This window comes from Phascolarctos cinereus, unplaced genomic scaffold (genome assembly GCF_003287225.1).
Source record: "Phascolarctos cinereus isolate Bilbo 61053 unplaced genomic scaffold, phaCin_HiC Scaffold_4;HRSCAF=312, whole genome shotgun sequence".
NCBI classification, from domain to species: domain Eukaryota; kingdom Metazoa; phylum Chordata; class Mammalia; order Diprotodontia; family Phascolarctidae; genus Phascolarctos; species Phascolarctos cinereus.
In genome coordinates this window covers 271,930,483-271,955,011 of record NW_027555847.1, presented here as the reverse complement: position 1 = coordinate 271,955,011, position 24,529 = coordinate 271,930,483, and the positions used below count along the sequence as shown (strand labels likewise).

General features: G+C 36.2%; 1 protein-coding gene and 1 pseudogene across 9 annotated transcripts in view; both read right to left on the bottom strand.

Annotated features, from left to right (window-relative positions):
- PAM (peptidylglycine alpha-amidating monooxygenase) overlaps nt 1-24,529 on the bottom strand; it is a 383,297-nt gene that overhangs the window by 201,721 nt on the left and 157,047 nt on the right. For all 9 annotated transcript variants that reach the window (XM_078153066.1, XM_020973957.2, XM_078153065.1 and 6 more), the window contains one exon: nt 9,018-9,075. In XM_078153066.1, the coding sequence (XP_078009192.1) occupies nt 9,018-9,075 (58 nt within the window). The remainder of the gene's footprint in view (nt 1-9,017; nt 9,076-24,529) is intronic.
- LOC110199220 (dysbindin domain-containing protein 2 pseudogene) lies at nt 12,875-13,908 on the bottom strand (annotated as a pseudogene).

Genomic DNA, 24,529 nt, shown 5'->3' with positions numbered 1-24,529 from the left:
AAGGGGTATAGGCTGACTGCAGACCCCAAGAGCAATGCTTGTGGGCCTAAAAGCATTTTACATATTTAGAATTTGTGTTTAAGAAAGAAATTTGGCAATGTGTTTGAAATCAGGCTTCTTAGAGTCACCATTGTATTGTTTCATGCAGTTTCAGTCTCTTCCTAGCCCTGTTTCTGACTTTCTGGATTTCAAAACCATTCCCCTCACTCTTGGTTTTTCAGCTTCTTTTTTTGTGTTGTCTTTCCTTATTAGATATGTAAGTTCCTTGAGGGCAGGGGTTGTCTTTATGCTTGTATTTATGTATCCTGGGTTTAGCACAGTGCCAGGCATCTAGTAAGGGCTTAATAAATGCTTGTTATTTTTTTCCTTTCCTTAAAGAAGTTTCTCAGTTTATGTAATTATGATGATTACAAAATCAAGCTGCTTTTAAACCCTCAAAATTCATCTAGGTGGTTACTGATTAAATACCTATGTGTAAAATATTACAGACCAAGATAGAATTGTTATCCTGGAGAAACAAACTCCAAGATGCTCTGACAACTTTCAGACAATATTAGTTTCTTCTCAATAGCTCCTTCTTTCCCCTTATTCCCTTCTCTACTTTCACCTGCACACTGATGTCTCAATGCAATGCCTGGTCCACACCATTTACATTTGTAACATTCCATTCTATATTTATAACAGATTTTTGCTTAGAAATAGTCTAATTCAATATTGTTATAGAATTTAATGCATAAACTTTTTTTTAACCAATCATGATGAAAGTTTCCAGGTAAGGTTACCTTTGATTGGTGACTCTCACCCCAGTTCATAAACCTGGGACAATCCATTCATTGAATGAAAAGACAGCCCAATAGATAGACCACCCACCTGCATGTGCAATAGAAATTATGCAACATAGACAAGCAAAATCGTGCACTACGCAAAGTAGAAAGCAGTGCCATGACCCCAGTTCACAGTGAGACTGATGAGCTTACTTTGCAGTGCCAAGGTTTGAGGTGCCCAATAAATGGTAATGTTAAGCCTGAAGAAGAGAAGATTTGGGAGGGAGGTAGTAATAGTCTTCAAATATTTGAAAGTCTAACATATGAAAAATCAATAAGCCTGGTCTGTTTGAGCTCCAAAGGAAAAACTAGGAGTAACTGGTGGAAATGTAAGAGGGAAAGATTTAAGTTTGATGTCAGGAAAGTCTTCCTAACAATCAGAGTTGTCCAACAGTAGAATGGTCTGTCCTGGGAAGGGGTGGGTTCCCTGTAACCGAAAGTCTAAAATCAGATACTGAATCTTTGTGGAATCGTTGTGGAAGTTGTAAAAGGGATTCTTGGTTAGGTAAGGATTAGATTAGATATCCTCTGACATCTCTTCCAATTCTTAGACCGATATGTAAAGAGAGACCTATCCCTTTGCTGCCAACTGTTCTTAACATTTAGTGAATCTTTTTAAAAGTCTAATGAAGTCTGGCTGGTTGATTATCACCAGTGGGGGCTAAAAAGCTATAGGACTAGATATACAGCTCTTCAGGGCTGCCCCTTGAATCTGGAAAATAAGTTGAAGCCACCCTCTGGGGACCCAACCTATAAATTCAAGTAGAAGTTTGGGGAGTAGTACCAGGGCATATAGTGCTGTAAGTCAGAATTAAGTTCCAGTATTTTTTGTTTGTTTTTTGAGATCTTTTCTCTGCCTTATGTTGTGATAAAAACCTGTGACAAAGAGAAACTGAGGAACAAAAGTCCTAGCAAGATCTATTTATTAGCATGGCTTGCAAATATCAATAAAATGGTTCCAAGAGTCCTCAGTAACTAAGGATGCGCCTGAAAGTTGAAGTAGCCCTTTTATACAATTGAAAAGGTAGCAGGTTATATAGGGTACCAAAAATAGTCCAATGATGCAAATAACATCTGAGACTGTGATTGGTCTAACCCAGAGATGCTTGGGTTGACTCAGAGGAGGGATTTCCATAACTCAAGGCAACAGGAAAAACAAAGTTGACTAACACCTGGAAAGTCCTGTGATAGGTACATCTTATCACGAGATTAATTCATCTTTTCTCATGGTCAGCAAAAGTCACAGACTGGAATGTTTGTGGTGTGATTGTAACCCATAAGAATAAGAGTTAAACTTTTATATATTCTACTGCTAGGAGCCAGTTTGAATCTATCTAACAAGGCCTATATAATCAAGTCTGAATTTAATTCACAAATGTTCATTCTGATTAGATACAATGATTAAATACAATTAATAATCCTAGCCTAACTTTCATAATTGAGAATGTTACCATCATTGCAACTTTGGCTCTTATAATCTGTTAAGTAGCATTGCCTGCATAATTGCTCAAACTCCTGAATTGCAAGGATTGTAATTTAGATTATGAATTTTTCAAGTTTTTATTTTTAATATTTTCTTTAATTTATTTTTTAATCCATAATTTGAGCTTGAAGTTAATTTAGTTTAACATTGGCTACTTTTGAGGAAGATTATAATATGTTGAATTTTCTTCTCATTTCAATGCTGCATTTTCCCTTTTCTTTAAATTGTAATATGTAACTTCCTTTCAAAGTATAATTTTATCTCCAGCATTGTTGCTTTATTTTCTTCTCTCCCACATCATTTGGATTTTTTTGCTTTGTATTTAATGTTAATTTTTGTTTGTCTTTTATTTCTTCATTTTTTATTTTGGGATTAAATTGTCTTCAAAATTTACCTGTGAATTAACTCCATTGAGCTTTCAAACAGCATGCATTACTCTATCACATATGAATAGTAATACTTGCTATTTCATGGTATCATCAAGAAAATCAACTTTTTAATGCATGCCATTAGAACTATAGCTGCTTATCTGCATTTACTTTGCTGATATTCGCTATTATGGTGGCTAATTTGAATTGATGGAGTTTTGGTCAAATTGGTTCATTCTTGTGCTATTCTCTGGTAATTGAATAAATATTAGCATTACAGACCAATACTGTGAAAATATGAGTGTATTACTTAGAAAATATTGTCAATTTATGAATGTTAATATTCATAAAGGATTACTGATAGAAAAGAATATTACGATAGTCTTGAAAGTCAGAGTAAAAGAATTGTAAGATTATAAAATGGTTCATATGAGGGTAAGATGAAAAAAATATAATTAGAACATTGAGAATTAAAGACTCATATGACCATTTAAAAATATTTGACCAAATTTTGGTGGAGGAAAGTACCTGTCATTAGAATGTCCTCTCTTGTGATCTTTAGGTGTCACCGTGGAGTATAACGTTGACTGTCTGGCAACTCACTCCTCACTTCTCCCACAAATTGAGAAAAGGGACAAGGATATAATAGTAGGTTGTACCTATCTCTGCCTAATAGAAGTTAGCTTAGGTTGGACCTTTCCTTTTGGCTACCACACTCCTTTCTAATCTTTTCCCTTCCTCCCTTTAGGGCAGGGGCAGAGCCTTGTTGACCCGGGGACTTCATAACACGCTTGCCTCCCTTCCCCCTCCTCTCCCACTAGGATTGGGGTTGGAAATTTTGTCAGCCCTTCTCAGTAACATCATGGGCTTTTTTTTTCTCTATCAATCAATAAACAGTTATTAAGTGCCTATGTGCCAGGCATTCTGCTAAGCTCTGAATGACACCTGCAGAAGTGATGGCTTCAGATCCATGTGCAATTCTCTTCGGAGGATTCCTAGAATTATCAATAAAATAGTAACATAGCTCATTCACTCCTAGGGCATAAAAGTTTTTTTTTCTTCTTCTAACCATTGGCCAGAACCTGAGATCTCTATTCCAAAATAGGAAAAAAACCAAATTACTTCTGTGTAGTTAGACTCACAGGTTTACTATTCCTTGTCATACATATTGTTCTGAGCCTCTATTTTTAGCCCATAGTCTCAGTGTCCATGGCAGTCTTATATATTACCAGCCACCATGACAATCTCCATCTCCATCCATCTGTCTTTCACCTTGGTGAGAATGCCTAGAAATGAACTGGCATCTGCTGCCACCCTTGCCACATGTCCCTATTTCTGCTCCCAGTTGCTGGGACGAGGAACCCAGCTGCTTCTGTTGCTGACTCCACTCTCCTTGCTTATTCTTTTTGCAGGCTTCTGTAATCTTGAGGCCAGTCCTTGTGACTGTTCCTTAGCTAGAAAGATGAGCAAAAATTCTAAGTCCCCAAATTCTCAGTAAGGGTTTAAAATAATTTTCAGGTGAAGTCTCTAGCATTTCCCTCTGCCTGTAAGGAGGAGAGGTTGGGGGAGGATGTTACAAACCTAATCACAGAATGCATGAGAAGCAATCTTCAGAAAGGCATATAGGAGTAGACTGAGTGTCATAAAGGGAATTATTTATAAAAGGGCTAGAAATAGATGTCAGAGCCAGGTGGTAAAGAGCTTTAAATGACAAACAGAGGAGTCCACATTTGATTTTAAAGGTAATATGGAAACAATGGAGTTTATTGAGTTGAGGAGTGACGTGGTCAGAACAGTGCTTTAGGACAATCATTTCAGGAGCTATATGAATGACAGATTGTAGAAAGGAGTAGGGAGACCAGTCAGAGACTTTGAGAAGTGATGAAGGTCTGAACTAAAATGCTGTCTGTATGAGTACAGAGAAGGGGATGGATGTGAAAAGTATTGTGGAAGGAGACTCAACAAGACTGGGCAACTGGTTGGATGTGTGGAGTGAGGGATAGTAAAGAGTGGAGGATGACCCCAAGGAGGAAAACAGGCATGACTAGCAGGGTGACGGAATACTCAACAGAAAACAGAAGAGGGATGGGTATGTAGAGAAAGCCAGAGTTCTATTGCAGATATGTTGAGTTTGAGATTGTCTCCAGGATGTACACTTTGAAATGTCCAGTAGGTAGTTGATGGGGGGACTGAAGCTCAGAAGAGAGATTAAGTCTAGGTACATAGTTTGGGAGTTATCATCAAGAGGAGGATAATTAAACTCATAGGAGTTGATGAGGTCACCAAGAGTGTAAATAGAGAATAAGGCCCGTGATAGAGTACTGGTTTTGATTGTGACAGGCAGTTAGATAGAGGTGGATTTTTAGAAAGGTACAATTGAAGGGCAGCTAGGTGGCATGGTGGATAAAGCACTGGCTCTGGAGTCAGGAGGACCTGAGTTCAAATACGGCTTCAGATACTCAACACTTACTGGCTGTGTGACCTTGGGCAAGTCACTTAACCCCACTGCCTAGCCAAAAAGAAAGAAAGAAAGAAAGAAAGAAAGAAAGAAAGAAAGAAAGAAAGAAAGAAAGAAAGAAAGAAGAGAAAGAAAGAAAAAGAAAGAAAGAAGAAGAAGAAAGAAAGAAAGAAAGAAAGAAAGAAAGAAAGAAAGAAAGAAAGAAAGAAAGAAAGAAAGAAAGAAAGAAAGAAAGAAAGAAAGAAAGAAAGGTACAATTGATATACCTGAAGTGGGCTGAAGTAAAGGGAGGGGAGTTCAATAATTATTGCAGTTTGATGGCAGAACCACATAGGTGTGCTACTTTTGTTGTAGCTCAATTTCATCGAAATAGATCATACTTGTCTTATACCTTCTACCACCACCAATTTTCTGAGTTGTAACTTCATACAAATAGGTGTTTTTTATTTAAAAAAAATTCAAACTTCATATTGTAGTTCCAACTATCTAGTTTGTTTGCATCCCTTTCCTACCTCTTCACCACTACCCTACCACTTAAGTGTTCCTTCTTGAACAAAAGAATTGGAAAACTCTGAAATTTAACTCTAGAAAATTTTATATATATTTATATATATTCTGAGATCACTTAAAACAAAGGTGCAAAAATCCATAGCATAAAAATAGATAAGGGACCTTTTTTTCTTTTTGATTTAAATAATAACAAATACCCAATAGGCAGCATTTCAAGTAAATGGAAGACACAGAGAATATGAAGAAATAGAACTGGTATGAAAAGAAACATCATAATTTAGGCTTCTGGTATTTGATTATCAAATATGTGAAGAAATCTCAAAACAGTTGTGGAGAAACCCGTTATTACACTTTTTATAATTTACAATATTTACAATTACTCTGTTAAATTATTTAACTTATTACATTGGTGTTTCAAAATTATTTAGACGCTTTAAAAACGGATTCCTTAGTCAATCATAAAGAATGATCCTTAGTGTGAGGATTTAGTGGAAAAGAAATGTTAAAAGACAGAAGGGAAAAGAAAGTGACTTTAGCTTTTTGCAGAAGGAACTTCTTCCAGAAAGGTAGAAAGCGAGGTAAATAGATACTAGCAAATCCTTGATCCAAGAAAGAATCAGACTAGAGGAATTCAAAGCATTATGATTCTTAGAGAAGGTATTTAAACACTGGGAACTGGAAGGTTTCAAACATCTGAGAACAAATTCTGATGGAAAAGACAAAGCAGAGATATCACAAGCAAGCAAAAATGGAGTCACAGTACGCATTTTTGTTTCTGCTTTGTACCATACTTAGTATTTTTGGTCCATCTTTTAGTATTTGAAGGTGAATTAACTACTTGAAGTTTGACGTAAGGAATATGCATACATAAATTCTCTCTTTCCATATACACATTTTATGTACACAGAATATATGTATATGCAGGTGTATATACACACGTATGTGTTTTCTTTTGTATTATATTTTTTGTAGTACACTATCTGAATTGTATATACCTACCGAATTATAAGTTCTACAAAGGTACAATATCTATCCCCTGGCAGAATGTTTTGCATGTAACAGGCCCTTAATAAATATTTATTGAATCAACTGAAGTACCTTTTCCAGAACGGGAGATTAAAAAGTCCCACTTTGGACATGCCATCAAAAAATATCAAATTGTGATAGGAGTATTATAAGGAACATTTCAAAGTTGTAAAACTATAGCTATAATTAAGTAATCATTAAGGTACATAACTCTGAGAATATATCCCAAAGTAAAAACAATGTAGAAACTATAATCATGGTGAAAATGTAGAAAAGGTTTACATTATGTCACCAAACCAGTTCTTTCAGAAAAAAAAAAGTTTTATATGAGAAAATGTAGATTACTTTAATTACTCGTTCTATTATTTCTTCTCTAGAAATATTATTCATGATTGAATACTTTCATGTTCTAAATTATTTGATATATATACATATATATTTATATTTATATTTACATTTACATTTATATTTATATTTATATTGGAAAAACAGTAACGTGGTCCATAGAATGAATGGATGGCCCACTGTACTCACCAGTTCTTAAGCCACACAGTGTATCACAGCAAATGAAACAATAGTCTATTAACGTATGACCTATACTGCTTTTCTGAAACAAGTCTCCACTATTTACACTGATGGTTTAGACTTGTACTTTCAGAGGGGTAAGCAAAAACAAACAAACAAAAGCCACACTGAATTTGACAAAAACAAAATAGAGCATTGTAGAAAAAAATGTGTAACGTGTCATTTTAGAGTGGTAAAAATTTGGCATACTAAAAAATGCAACTTTTAATTAAATATTTTAAGTATTTCTTTGCTGTCACAATTATGGCTATGTAATTCCAAAAATAAAGCTTTATTACTGATATTTTAATAACCTGCTTATTATAGTTATGTTTCAAGAATCTGTGATTTTTGTCAAGATAAAGATTTTTCTACTGATTGGATCTCAAACCCTTTGTGACTTAGGAGTCTTCAAGAGTTCTTGTGGACAAAAAGTTCATCACCCTGTGGCCAGCCTAATCTAAATTTGGCTAAGCAGGGCAGACATATACTCCACACATATTTAAAGACATTTTTCCCCTAATTTATTAGCACCTGTCAGGCTTCTGACATAGCCTTGAAAATTTTGGGTCAACTCCATACCACAGAGTACAAAAACTATTAAATAATATTTCTATTCTCTTTGTAGCATTATAATTAAGAGGTTCAAAAAGACTATCCGATCAGATGTTGATCAGTAGTTTTCACTTCTTTCTCTACGTGATCTGGGCAGCATTATTATTTTCCCTACCTTCACTGCTCCACTGTGGTTTATAATCTCAGTACCCAATGTTAACATGTAATCCCTTAGTCATGAAGTGCTGCTCAGATATTTAAAATGTTACTGTTACTCTTAGAAGTATGGAAAAAGTTTTCATTTAAGGGTGCTGGTCCCTGTGTCTCCTCTTTCCACCTTCTCTCTCTTTGAGTGCAACTAACATTAAAACAATAAAAGCACATTGCTATTAACTATGATAGCAATTCCTTTGGGGAATGCCACACAGAAATTCGTCTCTAGCATACAGACAACTGTAAAATTTTCCAATTTAAATTACAATCATCTCAGAAAACCTGATTCAAGTTTTGTTTCAAGAACGCAAAACATAACTCTCATTATCATCATTTTCTTTTCAAAGAAAAGCAACAAAATATTAAAAGAGCAGTTAAGAGTCAAAGAGTATAAATTTAGTCAACAATTTTGCCATTAAATATCTTCTCTAAATAGCTAAAAATTGTCAGAACGTATGACTAAAATGAAAACTAGCCGGAAGACATAAACAGAGAGTGCTTTGCTACTGCATTCACTTGATTTAAACACCAATACACAATTCTGGTGGGTCCTGTCATTTATTTGTCATCTTACTCATTCTAGAATATAAAAACAGGAAGGATGGTTTTTTTGCAGACAGGTAAAATCTTATTTTGTCAAATATCAAATGTAAGCACAAAGGATTTATAGCTTGAACCAGAAGATAAATAAACAGTCTGTTCAGTGGAGCAGAATTAAGTATCCAGGCACAGACAGAAAGCCAATACTGTATAAATGGGCCTGTGTAGTATTGGAGGCCATAGACATCTGCATGTGACTCTTTAACTATTATTGCTCATGAATCTCCTGGATACAGTTTGTTATCTTGACTCTAAGTGGTTTTGTCTAGTTTGTTTCTGCATTAGGCATGATAAATGCATTTTAGAAAATCTGACAGTGAAAGATTAAGCTCATAGCCATCAAAGCAAACTATGGACATTTCAAAAACATTTCATTGTTTCTCCCCACTTCTCACTCCTATTCAATCAATACTTACTTACGAAGGCTTCCTCATCCACTGGCAGACGTAATGACATGCAGAGGTAGGTATCAGACTGTGAAAAAAAAAAAAGAAAAAATAAATAACTTTTCGCTAGTTAGGAATGAGTATAGAACTATGATCTGTGAATTTAGAATCCTAGAATGTTAAGCCTGGAAGAAATCTTATAAGTCATCTAAACTCTTCATTTTACAGATAGGGAAATTGAAGCTTCCCTCAAAGTGAAGTTATTCCATTTCATTATTGGCAGAGCTGGGAGTAAAATGACTGCTTACTAAAAATTGTTTAAGCTCTTTTTGCAAATTATTTAATAGTATTTTCCAATTATATGTCAAGACAATTTTTTGCATTCATTTTTACAAGATTTTGAGTTCTAAATTTTTCTCCCTTCCTCCCACCCTCTCCCCTCTTCTGAAAATAGTAGGCAATTTGATATAGGTTATACATGTACTATTATGTAAAACATATTTCCATATTAGTCACAGTTGTGAAAGAAGAAATAAATCAAAAGGGAAAAACTCAAAAAAGAATAAAGTAGATAGAAAAAAATGCTTCGATCTGCATTCAGAGTCCATCAGTTCTTTATCTAAATGTGGAAAGCATTTTCCATATTTTGGATCACTGTGTTGCTGAGAAGAGCTGAGTTACCCATAGCTGATCATCATACAATGTTGCTGATACTGTACACAATGTTTTGCTGGTTCTGCTCATTTCACTTGGCATCAGTTAGTACAAGTCTTTACAGGTTTTTCTGAAATCTGCCTGTTTATAATTTCTTATTGCACAATAGTATTCCATCACATTCATATACCACAGCTTGTTTAGCCATTCCCCAACTAAAGGGCATCTCCTCAGTTTCCAATATTTTGCTACCATGAAAAGGGCTGCTATAAATATTTTTGCACGTGTAGGTCCTTTCTCTTTTTTTTATGATCTCTTTGGGATATAGAACTTGTGCTGTTATTGCTGGATCAAAGGGTATGCATAGTTTGGTTGCCCTTTGGGCACAGTTCCAAATTGCTCTTCAGAACTGTTGGATCAGTTCACAACTCCACCAACAATGCATTAGTGTCCCAATTTTCCTACATCCTCTCCATCATTTATCATTTTCCTTTTTTGTCATATTAGCCACTCTGATATGTGTGAATTGGTACCTCAGAGTTCTTTAGATTTGCGTTTCTCTAATCAAAAGTGATTTAGAGCACTTCTTCATATACCCATAGACAACTCTGATTTCTTCATCTGAAAAATGCCTGTTCACATCCTTTGACCATTTATCAATTGTGGAATCGCTTGTATTCTTATAAATTTGACTCAGTTCTCTATATGTTTGAGAAATAGGGCCTTTATCAGAGACACTTGCTGTAAAGGTTGTTTCCCATTGCTCTGCTTTCATTCTAATCTTGGTTGTGGTGCTTTTGTTTGTACGAAAGCTTTTTATTTTAATATAATGAAACTTTGCTATTTAACATTTTGTAACATTCTCTATCTCTTGTTTGGTCACGAATTCTTTCTTTCCCATAGATCTGACAGGTAGACAATTCCTTGCTCTTCTGATTTGCTTATGGCATTCACCCTTTATGTCTAAATCATACACCCATTTTGACCTTATCGTGGCGTACAATGTGAGATGCTGGTTTATACCTAGTTTGTGTCCTATTGTTTTCCAGTTTTCCCAGCCGTTTTTATCAAATAGTAAGTTCTTATCCCAAAGGCTGAGGTCTTCTGTTTTATCAAAAACGAGGTTACTATGGTCATTGACTACTGTGTCTTATATACCTAATCTATTCCACTGATCCACCACTCTATTTCTTAGTACCAAATAATTTTGATGATTACTGCTTTATAATATAATTTGAGATCTGGTATTGCTAGGCCACCTTTCTTTGTTTTTTCCCCCCATTAATTCCCTTGATATTCTTGACCTTTTGTTCTTCCACATGAATTTTATTGTTATTTTTTTCTAGCTCTATCAAATAATTGTTGGTACTTTGATTGGTATGGCATTGAATAAGTAAATTAATTTAGACAGAATTGTCATTTTTATCATATTGGTGTGGCCTACTCATGAGCAATTGATAATTTTCCAATTGTTTAGATCTGACTTTATTTGTGTGAAAAGGGTTTTGTAATTGCATTCATATAGCTCCTGAGTTTATCTGGGCAGGTAGACTCCCAAGTAATTCATATTGTTTACAGTTTTTTTTTAATGGAATTTCTCTTTCTGTCTCTTGCTGCTGGGCTTTCTTGGTCATATAAAGAAATGCTGATGATTTATATGGGTTTATCTTATATTCTGCAACTTTGCTAGAGTTGTTAATAGGGTTTTCTAAGTATGCCATCATATCATCTGTAAACAGTGATAGCTTTGTTTCTTCTTTGCCTATTCTAATTACTTCGATTTATTTTTCTTCTCTTATTGCTATAGCTAATATTTCTGGTACTATATTGAATAATAGTGGTGATAATGGGCATCCTTACTTCACCCCTGATCTTATTGGGAAGGCTTCTAACCTAACCCCGTTACAGATAATGCTTGCCGATAGTTTTAGATAGATAATGCATTTTAAGCAATGCTCCCTTTATTCCTCTGCTCTCTAGTGTTTTTTTATAGAAATGGCCACTGTTTTTTGTCAACAGCTTTTTCAGTGTTTATTGAGATAATAATATGATTTCTGTTGTTTTTTTATTGATATGGTCAATTATGTTAATAGTTTTCCTAATATTGAACCAACCCTGAGTTCCTGATAAAAGTCCCACTAGGTCATATTGCATAATCTTTGTGATACATTGCTATAATTACCTTGCCAGTATTTTGTTCAAAATTTTTGCATCAATCTTCACTAGGAAAATTGGTCTATAATTTTCTTTCTCTGTTTTAGTTCTTCTTGGTTTAGATATCAGCATCATATTTGTAATTTAAAAGAAAAATGGTAGGATTCCTTCTTTCCCTATTTTCCCAAATAGTTTATATTGTATTGGAATCAATTGTTCTTTGAATGTTTGGTAGAATTCACTTGTGAACCCATTTGGCCCTGGGGATTTTTTCTTAGGGAGTTCATTAATGGTGTGTTCAGTTTCTTTTTCTAAGATGGAGTAATTTAGACATTCTATTTCCTGATCTGTTAGTCTAGGCAATTTATATTTGCTCAGATTGTTATTATATTTGCTCAGATTGTTAGATTTATTGGCATATAATTGGGCAAAATATTTTCTGATGATTGCTTTAATTTCTTCTTCATTGCTGGTGATTTTACCCTTTTCATTTTTAATACTAGGTATTTGGTTTTCTTTCTTTTTTAAAAAAATTAAATTAACCAATGACTTATCTATCTTATTTTTTTTTCCATAAAACCAGCTCCTATATCTATTTATTAGGTTTTTTGTTTTTTGTTTGTTTGTTTTTGTTTTAACTTTCACTCTTACTAATCTCACCTTTGATTTTCAGGATTTACAACTTGGTGCTCAATTGGGTATTTTTAATTTGTTCTTTTTCTAGTTTTTTTTTAAAGTTGCATGTTTTTTTTTAAGTTCATCAATCTGTTCTTTTTCAATTATGTTGATGTAAGAATTTAGAGAAATAATGTTTACCTTAAGTACTGCTTTGGTTGCATCCCATACATTTTTGTATATTATCTCACTGTTATCATTCTCTTTAATGAAATTATTGATTGTTTCTATGATTTTTTCTTTGACCCACTTACTATTTAGGATTAGATTATTTAGTTTCCAATTAATTTTAATCTATTTTTCTACTTTGTTTTTTGTTGTTGTTGTTGTTTTTTTACTATTTGAGATGGTTTTCAATATGTGAAATAAGGTGAGAAGATTAATGAAGCATAACAGTGGGAGAAATGAGAAAGCAGGATAGCAGATCTATCATTTTAAGAAGGAGAGGAAAGGAAGGGTTTATGTAGCATTTCACTGAGAAAAGGAAGGAAGTGGGGTGGCACATTTACATCCACAAGTCCTCTTGGTCAAGTCCACTAAAAAGAGAGTGGGATGGTTTCTCTGGCCCTTCTGAAATGTGGTGTGAGCAGTGTCCTACCTTACCTTCCACCTCTCTCCACATCCCCCTAATTCAATCGTTGCCTATGTAGGTAATGAGTAGATATGTGCAGTGGAGGCCGGCAAGCATTAGCAGAAAAGCAGGAGAGAGTTAATTTCTGGGAGGCTGCCTAGTCTTCTCCCTCTGGTGCCAACTGCTCAGGAAGGGTCGGGCCTTCTCCCCAAAGGCTCCTAGCAAGGGCTGGGGTTTGAAGTTAGGCTGTGACCAGGCCCCATATGGTTCAGTCCAAAGGGGAGCACCCACTGCTAGCTGCAGGCTGCAGGCTCTGCACCACCATCTTCCTCATCAGACTGTGCCAAAGGCATGTCCACACCATCTCCAATCAGGTCTGGGCTATTAAGTTCAGTGGAAGAAGAGGAAGAAGAGGTCTTTGACATGGTCCTGTCTGATGGAGGCCTCTGCAGGTTCAGTTCCTCTGGGTGGTCACCTACACCAGATATGGTGGGTGGCTATGGAGTGGATGGGAACTCCTCACAGGGCAAGAACACATCTGAAGCATCAGGTCCCCAAAGTCAATCAATTCGGCCTGCTCCAGTGTGTCCACATTCACTTCCATAGAAGAGATGCTGCCCATGGGAGGTCTCCGGGGCTCAAGGTGAAGATGAGATAGAGGGAAGAAGAATTCCGAGTCTTGCTGGAAAACTTCCTCAAAGAACGTCTGTCGATCTCGAAGGCGGAGCTGCTGCCTGTCCAGGGCTCCACGGGAATTGAGGTCCATGCTGGCTCCTGCCTGGCAGCCCCTGTTCCAGTCCCCAAGGGGCCTCGGCTTCCCAATGAGTCCGAGGATACGCTCCAGGGGCCACTGGCTCCGAAGGAACACTGCCATTTTTCTACTTTGTTGAATGTAATTTTTATTGCATTATGATACAGCAAGAATATATTTAATATTTCTGCCTGTCTATATTTGATTTTGAGGTTTTTATGCCCTAATATATGATCAGTTTTTGCATAGGTACCATATATTTCTGAGAAAATGGTATATTCCTTTCTGTTCCCATTCAGTTTTCTCCAAAGATCTGTCATATCTAAGTTTTCTAATATTCTATTTACCTCTTTAGTTTCTTTCTTATTTTTGGTTGGATTCATAGAATTCTGAGACGGGACAGTTGAGGTCTCCCACTAGTATAGTTTTACTATCTATTTCTTCCTATAATTCACTTAACTTACCCTTTAAGCATGTGGATGCTATACCACTTGGTGCATATATGTTTAGTACTGATCTTCCTTCATTGTCTGTGATACCTTTTAGCAAGATGTGATTTCCTTCCTTACCTCTTTTAATTAGGTCTATTTTTGCTTTTACTTTGTCTGAGATCAGGATTGCTACCTCTGCTTTTTTTCACTTCAGCTGAAACATAATAGAATCTACTCTTGCCCCTTACCTTTACTCCGTGTGTGTCTCTCTGCTTCAAGTGTTTTTCTTGTAAACAACATATTACAGGATTCTGTTTTAGATTCACTCTGCTATCTACTTCCATTTTATGGGAGAGTTCATTCCATTCACACTCACAGTTATGATTACTGAATGTGTATTCCCCTTCATCATATTTTTCCTCCCATTTGTTCTCTCTCCTTTCACCCTTTCCCTCTTACCACCATTTTGCTCTTGTCTACCATCTCCCTTGATCTGCCTCCCCTTCTGTCTGCCCCTCTCTTTACTTAGTCTCCTTCCCTTCCCTGTTAGGTAAGATAGATTTCTACACTCAATTGTGTATATTATTCCCTTTTTGAGCCAATACTGATGAGAGTAAGGTTCAAGTGATGCTCATCATTGACCCTCCCATCTTCTCCTCCTCTGTAGTAGGTCTTTGGTACCTCTTCACATGAAATAATTTACCTCATTCTACCTACACCCAGTGTACTCCTCTTTCTAATCCCTTATTTTTTATGTCATTCCCTCAAATTCATCTTATACTAGTACCCTCTGTCTACATATATTCCTTCTAGCTATATTATTAGTGATACAATTTTTAAGAATCACAAGTATCATGTTCCCATGTAGAGATGTGGGCAATTTAACTCTATTGAATCTCTTATCTTTTCTTTTACCTTTTTACTTGTTTATGCTTCTCTTGGGTCATGATATTGGAAATCAGATTTTTGGTTTAATTCTGGTCTTCTCCTTACAAAAGCTTTAAATCCTTCTGTTTCATTGAATGACCATTTTTTGCCTTGATGTATTATTCTTAATTTCACTGGGTAAGTGATTCTTGGTTGCAGTCCTGGCTCCTTTGCCTTCTGGAATATCATGTTCCATCACTTCCAGTCTTTTGATGTTGCAGCTGCTAAGTCCTGTGTAATCTTGATTGTGGCTCCCTGATATTTGAATTGTTTCTTTCTGACGCCCTGCAATACTTTTTCCTTGACCTGAGACGTCTCAAATTTGGCTATAATGTTCCTTAGAGTTTTAATTTGGGGATTTCCTGAGGTGATTGGTGGATTATTTCAAATGCTATTTTGCCCTCTGGTTCCAGGCTATTGGGGCACTTTTCCTCGATAATTTCTTGAAAGATGCTGTCCAAATCCTCCTTTTGATTACGGCTTTCAGGTAATCCAATGATTCTAATATTGTCTCTCCTGGATCTATTTTCCAGGTCAGTTGTTTTTCCTATGAGGTATTTTACATTTTCTTTTTTGTTTTGTTTTGTTTTGCAGGACTGCTTTTTACTTTTTTAAAAAAACAATTAATTTATTTTTAGTTTTCAACATTCACTTCCATAAGATTTTGAGTTTTAAATTTTCTCCCCCCCACCATGGCATGCAATCTGATATAGGCTCTACTTATCCATTCATACTGAGCATATTTCCCCATTAGTCATGATGTAAAGAACAATTAGAACTAATGGGAGGAACCATGAGAATAAAGGAATAAAACAAAACAACAAAAGAAAAGGAGAACAAATAATATGCTTCCATCTGCATTCAGACTCCACAGTTCTTTTCTCTGGATGTGGATAGCATTTTCCATTGTGAGTCTTTTATAATTGTCTTAGATCCTTGCATTGCTGAGAAGAGCCAAGTCTATCAAAGTCAGTCATTGCACAGTGTGGCTACTACTGTGTACAATGTTCTCCTGGTTCTGTTAATTTCACTCAGCATCAGTTCATATAAGTCTTTCCAGGTTTTTCTGAAGTCTGCCTGCTCATCACTTCTTATAGCACAATAGTATTCCATTACATTCATATACCACAACTTGTTCAGCCATTCCCCAATTGATGGGCATCCCCTCAATTCCCAAATCTTTGCCACCGCAAAAAGAGTTGCTATAAATATTTTTGTACATGTGGGTCCTTTTCCTGTTTTTATGTTCTCCTTGGAATACAGACCTAGAAGTGGTATTACTGGATCAAGGGGTATGCACAATTTTATAGCCCTTTGGGCATAGTTCCAAATTGCAAATTCATGTTTTTAATAATTATACATGTACACATAATTTTAATGATTTTATACTTCATGATCAAATTCATAAACATGGAATCAAATTCTGATACCCATATGGATTGCATTTTCATTTCCTAGTTCCTAACTGGTTGTTCCCTTGAAGCATCACTGAAAGTATTATTTCTATCTTTCTTTTGAACTAGTGGAAGGAACCCCCTAATTTAATATTTAAATTTAAAACAAATATTTTAAAAACGAAATAACAGGTTACAGAATCTGACAGTATGATTCAGATAAAGAGGCATATAAAAACCATCATAAAAGGATGCTCTGTAGGAGATGTTTGAAACGTTCCTTGAGATGCTTTTTATTGTTTTCTGTTATTTTCCTCTTAGCCTAGCTTCTGCTTGCATCAACTGAATCCAATACTCATTCCAGCCTGTGAAACTTGACTCACACTGTTATCTCTATTAATGTAAGGATTTTTCTTTCTGACTCACTTTCTTAACTGTTGGTCTTTCATATGACTCCTGCTTGCTTTTCTCCACTATAAATGCTACTAATACCAGTCTCTCGGTCCCTTTCTGTTCCCAGCCTCCCTATTCCTCCACCTATCTTGACCTCCCTCACACTCATTATTATATACTACTGCCTTCTCTTTAAACTGAAGATCTTCCCACACACAATCCCTTATTGATTCTTTTGTTAAGGCAAAGTAGGCTATCTTTTACCTCATTTCTTACCTAGCCTTTAACTACCGAATGGGTTTTGCCTCAGAAAAACTGAGACCTGGGAAAGACCTTAGCTTAAAAAGGCCATGGTCTCCCACTGCATCCTGGGCCATTGCTAGTCATCTTGACCTATGTCTCACCACTGGACTCTGATGACTGGAGGAGAAAGTGGTACTGATGACTTTACATGGCTTTGACTCATGTAAACCCAATTCACTTGCAAGTCAACATATCACCCTCCTAAAGTCATTGGTCCTCTTCAAGAATTAAGGACAAACAACAACAATAACAATCTTTGGCATGATAATCACCCCTTTCCACCCAAACTACTTTAAACTATAATCACTGGCCAGCCAAATCCAGCTAACTGGATGATACCTGAATATAATGTGTGCTGTAATTCAACTTAAGCTGCTGCTATTTAAGCTATGTTCTTTCCCTGCCCCTCTCCTTGCTTGAATAGAGATTTCCTTTACTAAAGCCATTCTATTTTGATGCTTCATCATGGCACAAAGGTTACTGTGGGTTCCCAAGAAGTATGTCAAGGGAAAGCAAAACCTAGCAGATTTTTACAAGTTGAAAGAGCTTCAAGTACAGACTCAGCAATGTACTGTGTGTCTATCATCTGATATCCAATCTAAGGTAAGTTCAGAGAGACTCATCAGCTTATGGTTGGCTATTAGGTAATGACTTTTTGACCATAACAAATCATTAAATTTTCTATTAATTCATGAAAATTGCCCATACTGCTGAAATTATAGATCTTTTAAACTTTTAAAGGAAATGCATTTCAATGATTTTTACTAAATATTATCCATTGATTTCTATCCAGATCTGAAAACAAGAAAGGAAACCACAAACCGTAAAATGGAATGAATATTGCCTTCCCTAATATATCTCAAATAAGAATGGGAGAAATTTCAATCTTCATACATTAAAAAGAAAAAAAAAACCAAGATAAGAGACACCTGGCTGTTTTATTTTTAAAGATATTATAAAATTAATAACTTTCCACAAAAGCAATAAAACAAGTATATGAGATTAAAAACGTAACAGGCAAAACTTTGCCCTAAACCCCTAGCTTTTACCAAGGCAGAACAAAAAGAATTAAAAATGAAGGGAAAAGAATGCTTCTATTATGTGTTCTCTTCTAGAATTATCTGAAGTTCCATTAACTCTGGCCCAGAAATAGAGTTTGATGAGGAAGAGCTTAGACAGTGACTTTGCTAAGACCACAGTGAAATCAATGAAGTACATGCATAGATATTACATTGTACTTTAAAATTATTTATTCTAACAACTTTCCCCTCCCCCTCTGAGATTTCTCACTTCACATTCGGTACTAGCTCATTTCACATTGCCTTTCCATAGGCTTTTTGTTAAAATTGCATTTATGCACTCAATCCAAATGAATAAATATCAATATCTGTGGCAAATTTAATTTTCATTACTATTTGTTTCTGAACCTAGAATTTTCTGGTTGGATCAGAATTTTACTCCTTACTACATAATACTATATTGTTCATTGTTCTAGAAAAGACATTTCTATAATTCAACCCAAGCTACCAATAGTAACCAGCTAAAATTTTTCATATATCATCATCATCATGAATTCTTGTACATTCTTTCTCTGGGAGGAATTATATATCTTTATTCACTGCCAGGGGACAGTCTATAAAATACTGTAGCTTCAAACTGCTAACATAAGGACCCAATATAAAAAAGAGAAATAGTATTAATCTGCATAGACACATCTGTGGAGGCCTCTCTTCCTGGGCTGAGTCTGGGAATAGCAGCCAAATTTGAGTCAAGAGAGATATGATATTGCTGATGCCTCTGTTCTCATTTTATTGGGAGCTAGCCAGGAAAAGCACATTTTCTACCAAAAATACATAGTACTAGAAATAGAAAAATATACTTATAACTCCAAAAATGATTGTGATGTTCTGTCATTTCTGTTTTTCATAACAACAGTTCTTATGAAGGTAAAAGAAACAGCAAAAAGACCTTAAGTACTGAATAAAAACTTAAAACATTATGGCTTATTAAATTCAATTAAACAAATTTTTATCAAGCTTCTTCTCTGAGGAATCTGTGACAGCATTAGGGATGCAAAGATTACAGTTCCTACACTCAAAGAGCTTAACTCCTTTTGGCAAAATAGAGATACAATAACTTTTCTGGCAAATGTATTGTCTTCCTGTTTCAATCAGTATTGCTCAAACAAGACCACTGTATGTTATTATATATACTCCCAAACCCCAGATTCAGAACAACTGAAAACAACTAAACAACAAAAATTCCCCATCCATCTTCTTACAGTTTCCTTGCTGTCTAGACTAGAGAACACGGCCTGGAAATCTTTTAACAATTTCACCTGTAGAATTGCTGTGCTCTTTCTCCTCCCTCTGCCGATGAGTGCCTTACCTTGCCCACATTTCAGACAGGCACCTGCTATGCTGCACTTTGCTCTCTACTCCCTTGCCATCTTGTCATCAGAAGCCTTGTAACAACTCTGCCCTCCTTTCTATCTCTGGAACCATAATCAAAACAATATTACTATTGCTCCTGGAAAACATCTTTCAGCTTCCTTCATTTGTAGCTCTACTCACTGTCCTTGTAACTTTTTAAACCAAAGTATTCCACTGTGACCATTAGTCCCCTAGGTGTGCTCTCTCTCTCTCAACAGAATGTAAGTTCTGTGAAGGCGGAAATCTATTTGCTTTTGTATCTGTATCCCTAGTCCTTAGCACAGTGCTTTCCAAAAAGTAAGTGCTTAATACACGCTTTTTCATTCATTCATTTGTTCACTATAATTAAAAGTAGCTCCCCAAACTTTCTGCTTTTGGATTTAGAGAATCAGTGGCACCATTTTGGGGTCAATGGTGAAGCACTATGGTTGATGATTGGTTACCCTTCACAGACATTTGTATGTACGAGCTTACAGAATCCTTTGAAATCTTTTTTCAAGCATGCCCCAAATTGGGATTATATCCCAAGAAACATACAAATAGGCAGCATGTCTCATTATGCATGAATAGGCCTGTCTTGCTTATTTAACTGGATAATTCATTATAAATGGGTCATGATGTACAGAAATTCTGTGTGTGTGTGTGTGTGTGTTTGTGTTTATGTGTGTGTGTGTGTGTTTTGAACTTTATAGGTCTCTGAAAATTTTCTGCAAATTTTCCCATTTTAGATTAATAGAATTAATGACACTGTCCCACAGTGACTTCTGAGACTCAATAATCTTTTTTCTCTACGGAATTCCTTGGAAAGTAGCTATCTTGGAGCATAGTAATCAAATCAATACTATCATTACATCTGGAATGTGCAGGTCAATAGACTGCCCTAGAAATCACCTCACCATCTCTGCAAATCCCCAAACCAAAATTTTCTTCTCTGGCCACCAATCGCCCGTAAGATGTTCCCCCATTAGAATGTTAGCTTCCTGTGGGTAAAAAGTTTCATTTTATATTTATATCCTTAGTATTTAGCAAAGTGTAAGGAACATCTTAAGTGCTTACATAGTGTATTTTAATTAAATTCTATACTGTGTTGAAATTAAAACAGTGGCTCCAAACCATTTTGAGGAATTAATTTTTAAAAACAACAATAAAAATTCAGACTTTCCTCTCTCCCCCATCCCTCATCCCCTTGACAGAATTGTACTACACGTATCCATTGAGAAAATGTAACAAAAATACTATGGATGTTAGCAATAATTCTAAATTGCATAACTTTATATTTCATTAATTACATTAATATATACATTTATTTAAAAAAAAACACGTATATACCAAACATAGTGTTTAGCTAGTCTACAGAATCTTTTTTTATTACTTTAAATTTTAAAACTGGTAGATACATGTCTCCCAGTGGTCTATCACTGACAGGTTGGAAACTATGTTCTGAGGGGAAACTTCATAGTTTTTACTAGCATAAAATAATCACTTCAAGTCCAAACTTCTTGGAATTAAGCAACCTCTGCAAGGCTTAAAATATTAAGAGCTCTTTTTTTTTCTAATTCAACAAAGGCTAACTGGAAAGTTAGCAGACTTTTTTGTAGTTACAAACACTCACTTTGGCAAGAATTGTAAACTATCATTTAGAAGTGATCTTCAAGTGTTTCTCCAAGGTCTCCTTATAATTGAAGCTTCCAGATAACACATTCAAATCACCATTTGCCAAAGTGATTCCAATAAGCAGAATCTACTATAGTTATTTACCCATCATAGATTGATGCATTATTTGTAAACCACAATTTGTCAATGATTTCATTATGATGTGATAAAAAAAAAAGAAATAACAAAGAAAAAGACACCCAAGAAACTTTCAGGGTGAAAACTTTAGGTTGTGAGAAAATACATCTCCAAATTAGGACCCAGGGCACTTGACATATAAAAACTAAAAATTTCTGGTTTGCAAAGTCAGTTTGGTAAGCATCTCTGTATCCATGTTTGTTTGTTTGTTTGTTTTAAATATTGGCCTAGATCTATGAAATTGTTAACTTAGGGAGAGCGTGGTGAGGAAATTCGTTCCAGATAAGACCTGGGATCAAATTCTACCTCTGAAATTAATCAAATTAATACTCAATCAAATGAGCAGTCACATGAACAGTAGCTGTGCCTTTGGGAGAGACATATCTTCTATATGACTCAGAGAACCTCTTAGGATTTATCTTCTAAAGTCATGAAGTGCTTTCCATCTGCTTGTGGAAGGAATTCCCATACCACAAATGTCCTATGCTGACCTTCCTGTATGAAGGAAAGAATCATGTTGGTGTGTGGTGGCCAAAGATTGATCATGCTGAGCTAAATTATTACCATAATATCATCATCATTATTGTCACCATCCTCCTCCTCTTCCTCCTCCTTATAACAACTCACATTTATGCAGCAATTTATGGTTCCAAAGTATTCTACATACATTATCTCAGTTTAAGGTGATGTAGGTAGGGAAAGTATTATTCCCACTTTACAGATGAGCTAATTGTGCCTCAGGGAATAAATAAATCACCTAAGGTCACATAGCCAGCAAATGGCCGAACCAAAGACTGAACTCAGGTTGTTTTGGGTTTTTTGTTGCTTTGGGAAGTGGAAGCACACGCTCTGGAGCACTCACTTCCTCTCTCACACTGGCAGGCTGGGGCCCTAGAGCAAGGCTTCAACTTCTCCCTCCTCACAGGTGACTCCTCAGGAGACACTGAGGGACTGGGGCCTGGTGTGGGGACGAATGTCTTTCTAATGCAATAGCTCAGGAACCCTTACTAGTGTGCTTCCCTCATTAATTAGCAGTTGATATCAATTAGTCAGACCTATCTAGCTTTTTGAAAGAAGTATTTATTAAGGTAGTATAGTAATAACAGTTAGTATGAAACATTCCCCTAAAAGCTGGTGATCCGCTGCCTAAGTGGACACAGAGAGACCAGGAAAAAGTAGGCTTAAGCTTAGAAAACAAGTGGCAAAGGGAGAAGTCAGTGTTTGGAAGTCCTCTCGTGGCGTCCTCGAGCTTTTGCCTTTGGGAACGGTACAGCTTTCTGGTGAGCACCTTGTAGAGTCCTGAAGCTCTCTTTCCTCCAGATGTTTAGTTTGTCCTCACTTCCTATTGCAGACACTGCCAATCAGTGCCATCAGTCACTGCTATTCCTAGGACTTCACTAGGACACTGATAAGTAATCAAGACCCTCCAAAGTTTACAAGGTTATCCTCTGGCAAAGGGAATTAGAAGGATGAGGGATGGCGAAGAAGATGGCCGTTCTACTCCTCTCACCTTCCAAGCAATTTCCTCCTCAGGGGTTTGGCTAGGAACCATTCTCTCTCCTCTAAGGCTGCTAGATATTTGAAACATTGGGTTCTGAACTGGCTTTCTATTTTATAGAAGATCCATGGGGTATGATGTAATGTCTTTAGCTAACAGCAATATATCTCCTGTAAATCTCCACTTCAAATTATCCAGTTGCCTTTATTACTTCCAGATTCAAAAATTTGCTATCCATGACAGAGAGGGGATTGATTTAAAAACAATAAGATAATAATAATAATAATAATAACAACAACAACATTTATATATTACTTACTCTGTGCTAGGCACTGTGCTAAGCACTCAAAGTATTAACATAATAAATATTAACATTAAATGTTATTTGATTCTTACAAGTCTGCTACTATTAGTAGTAGCACAACAAGGTGCTTTATCCTCATTTTACAAATGAAGAAACTGAAACAAATAAAATTAAGTGACTTGCCCTGGATCACACAGCTAGTTAGTGTCTGAGGTAGAATTTGAACTCAGGTCTCCCATACTCCAGGCGCAGTGCTTCATCTGCTTCACCACTAACTGCCTCTATTAGGATTCTCATTAGGACCTAAAACAGGCCCTTCAAAACTTGGCTTCGTGGGTAGAGCACCAGCCCTGAAGTCAGGAGGACCTGAGTTCCAATCCAGCCTCAGACCAAACACTTGACACTTACTAGCTGTGTGACCCTGGGCAAGTCACTTAACCCCGACTGCCTTAAAAAAACAAACAAACAAACAAAAAACCAAACTTGGCTTCAATCTATTTTTCCATTCTTATTATTTAGTACTCCTCATCATACACTGTAAAGTATATTCAAACTAACTTGCTTGTTATGTCTCCATTTCTTGTCTGTGTTTTTACACAGGCTTGAGGACCTACTCAATGGCTAGAGTGTACCCCCTCCTCAACCCCACCCCTATGGACCCTTAGGTCCCTTCCTATCTCAGCTCAAATGCAACCTCCCTCAGGAAGCCTTTCAAGATTCCCTAAGCTGCTAGTGCCTCCTCACTAAACTACCTCATATTTGTCTCGTATATTTACATATGCTTGCATGCCTTGTCCCCTTTGGAGTGGAAGTTCCTTGAAAGTAGGAACTATTTCATTTTTGTCTTTTTTTCTTTTTTTGGTCAGTGCCACAACCCTGGTACTGGTCTGGTCCTCATTGCCTGGTCTATTGCAACAGCGTCTAACCGCCCCAAGCCTCTCCTCACTCCAATGGCATCTTCCATTCAGCTGCCAAGGTGATTTTTAAAAGTGTAGGTATGAACATGATAGCCCCTCACTACATGAGTTTTCAGTGGCTCCCTATTACCTCCAGGAACAAATATAAACACCCCTTCTGGGCATTTAAAACTTTCTGTAACTTGGCCCTTTGGGACCTTTCCAGGCTTCTTAATCCTTACTCCCTCCACACTTCTATGATCCAGCCCCATTAGCCCACTTGCTATTCCCCAAACAAAACACTCCATCTCCTTTCTCAATGCCTTGGCAGTGGCTGTCCTCTTGAATACTCTTCCACTCACGTTTAC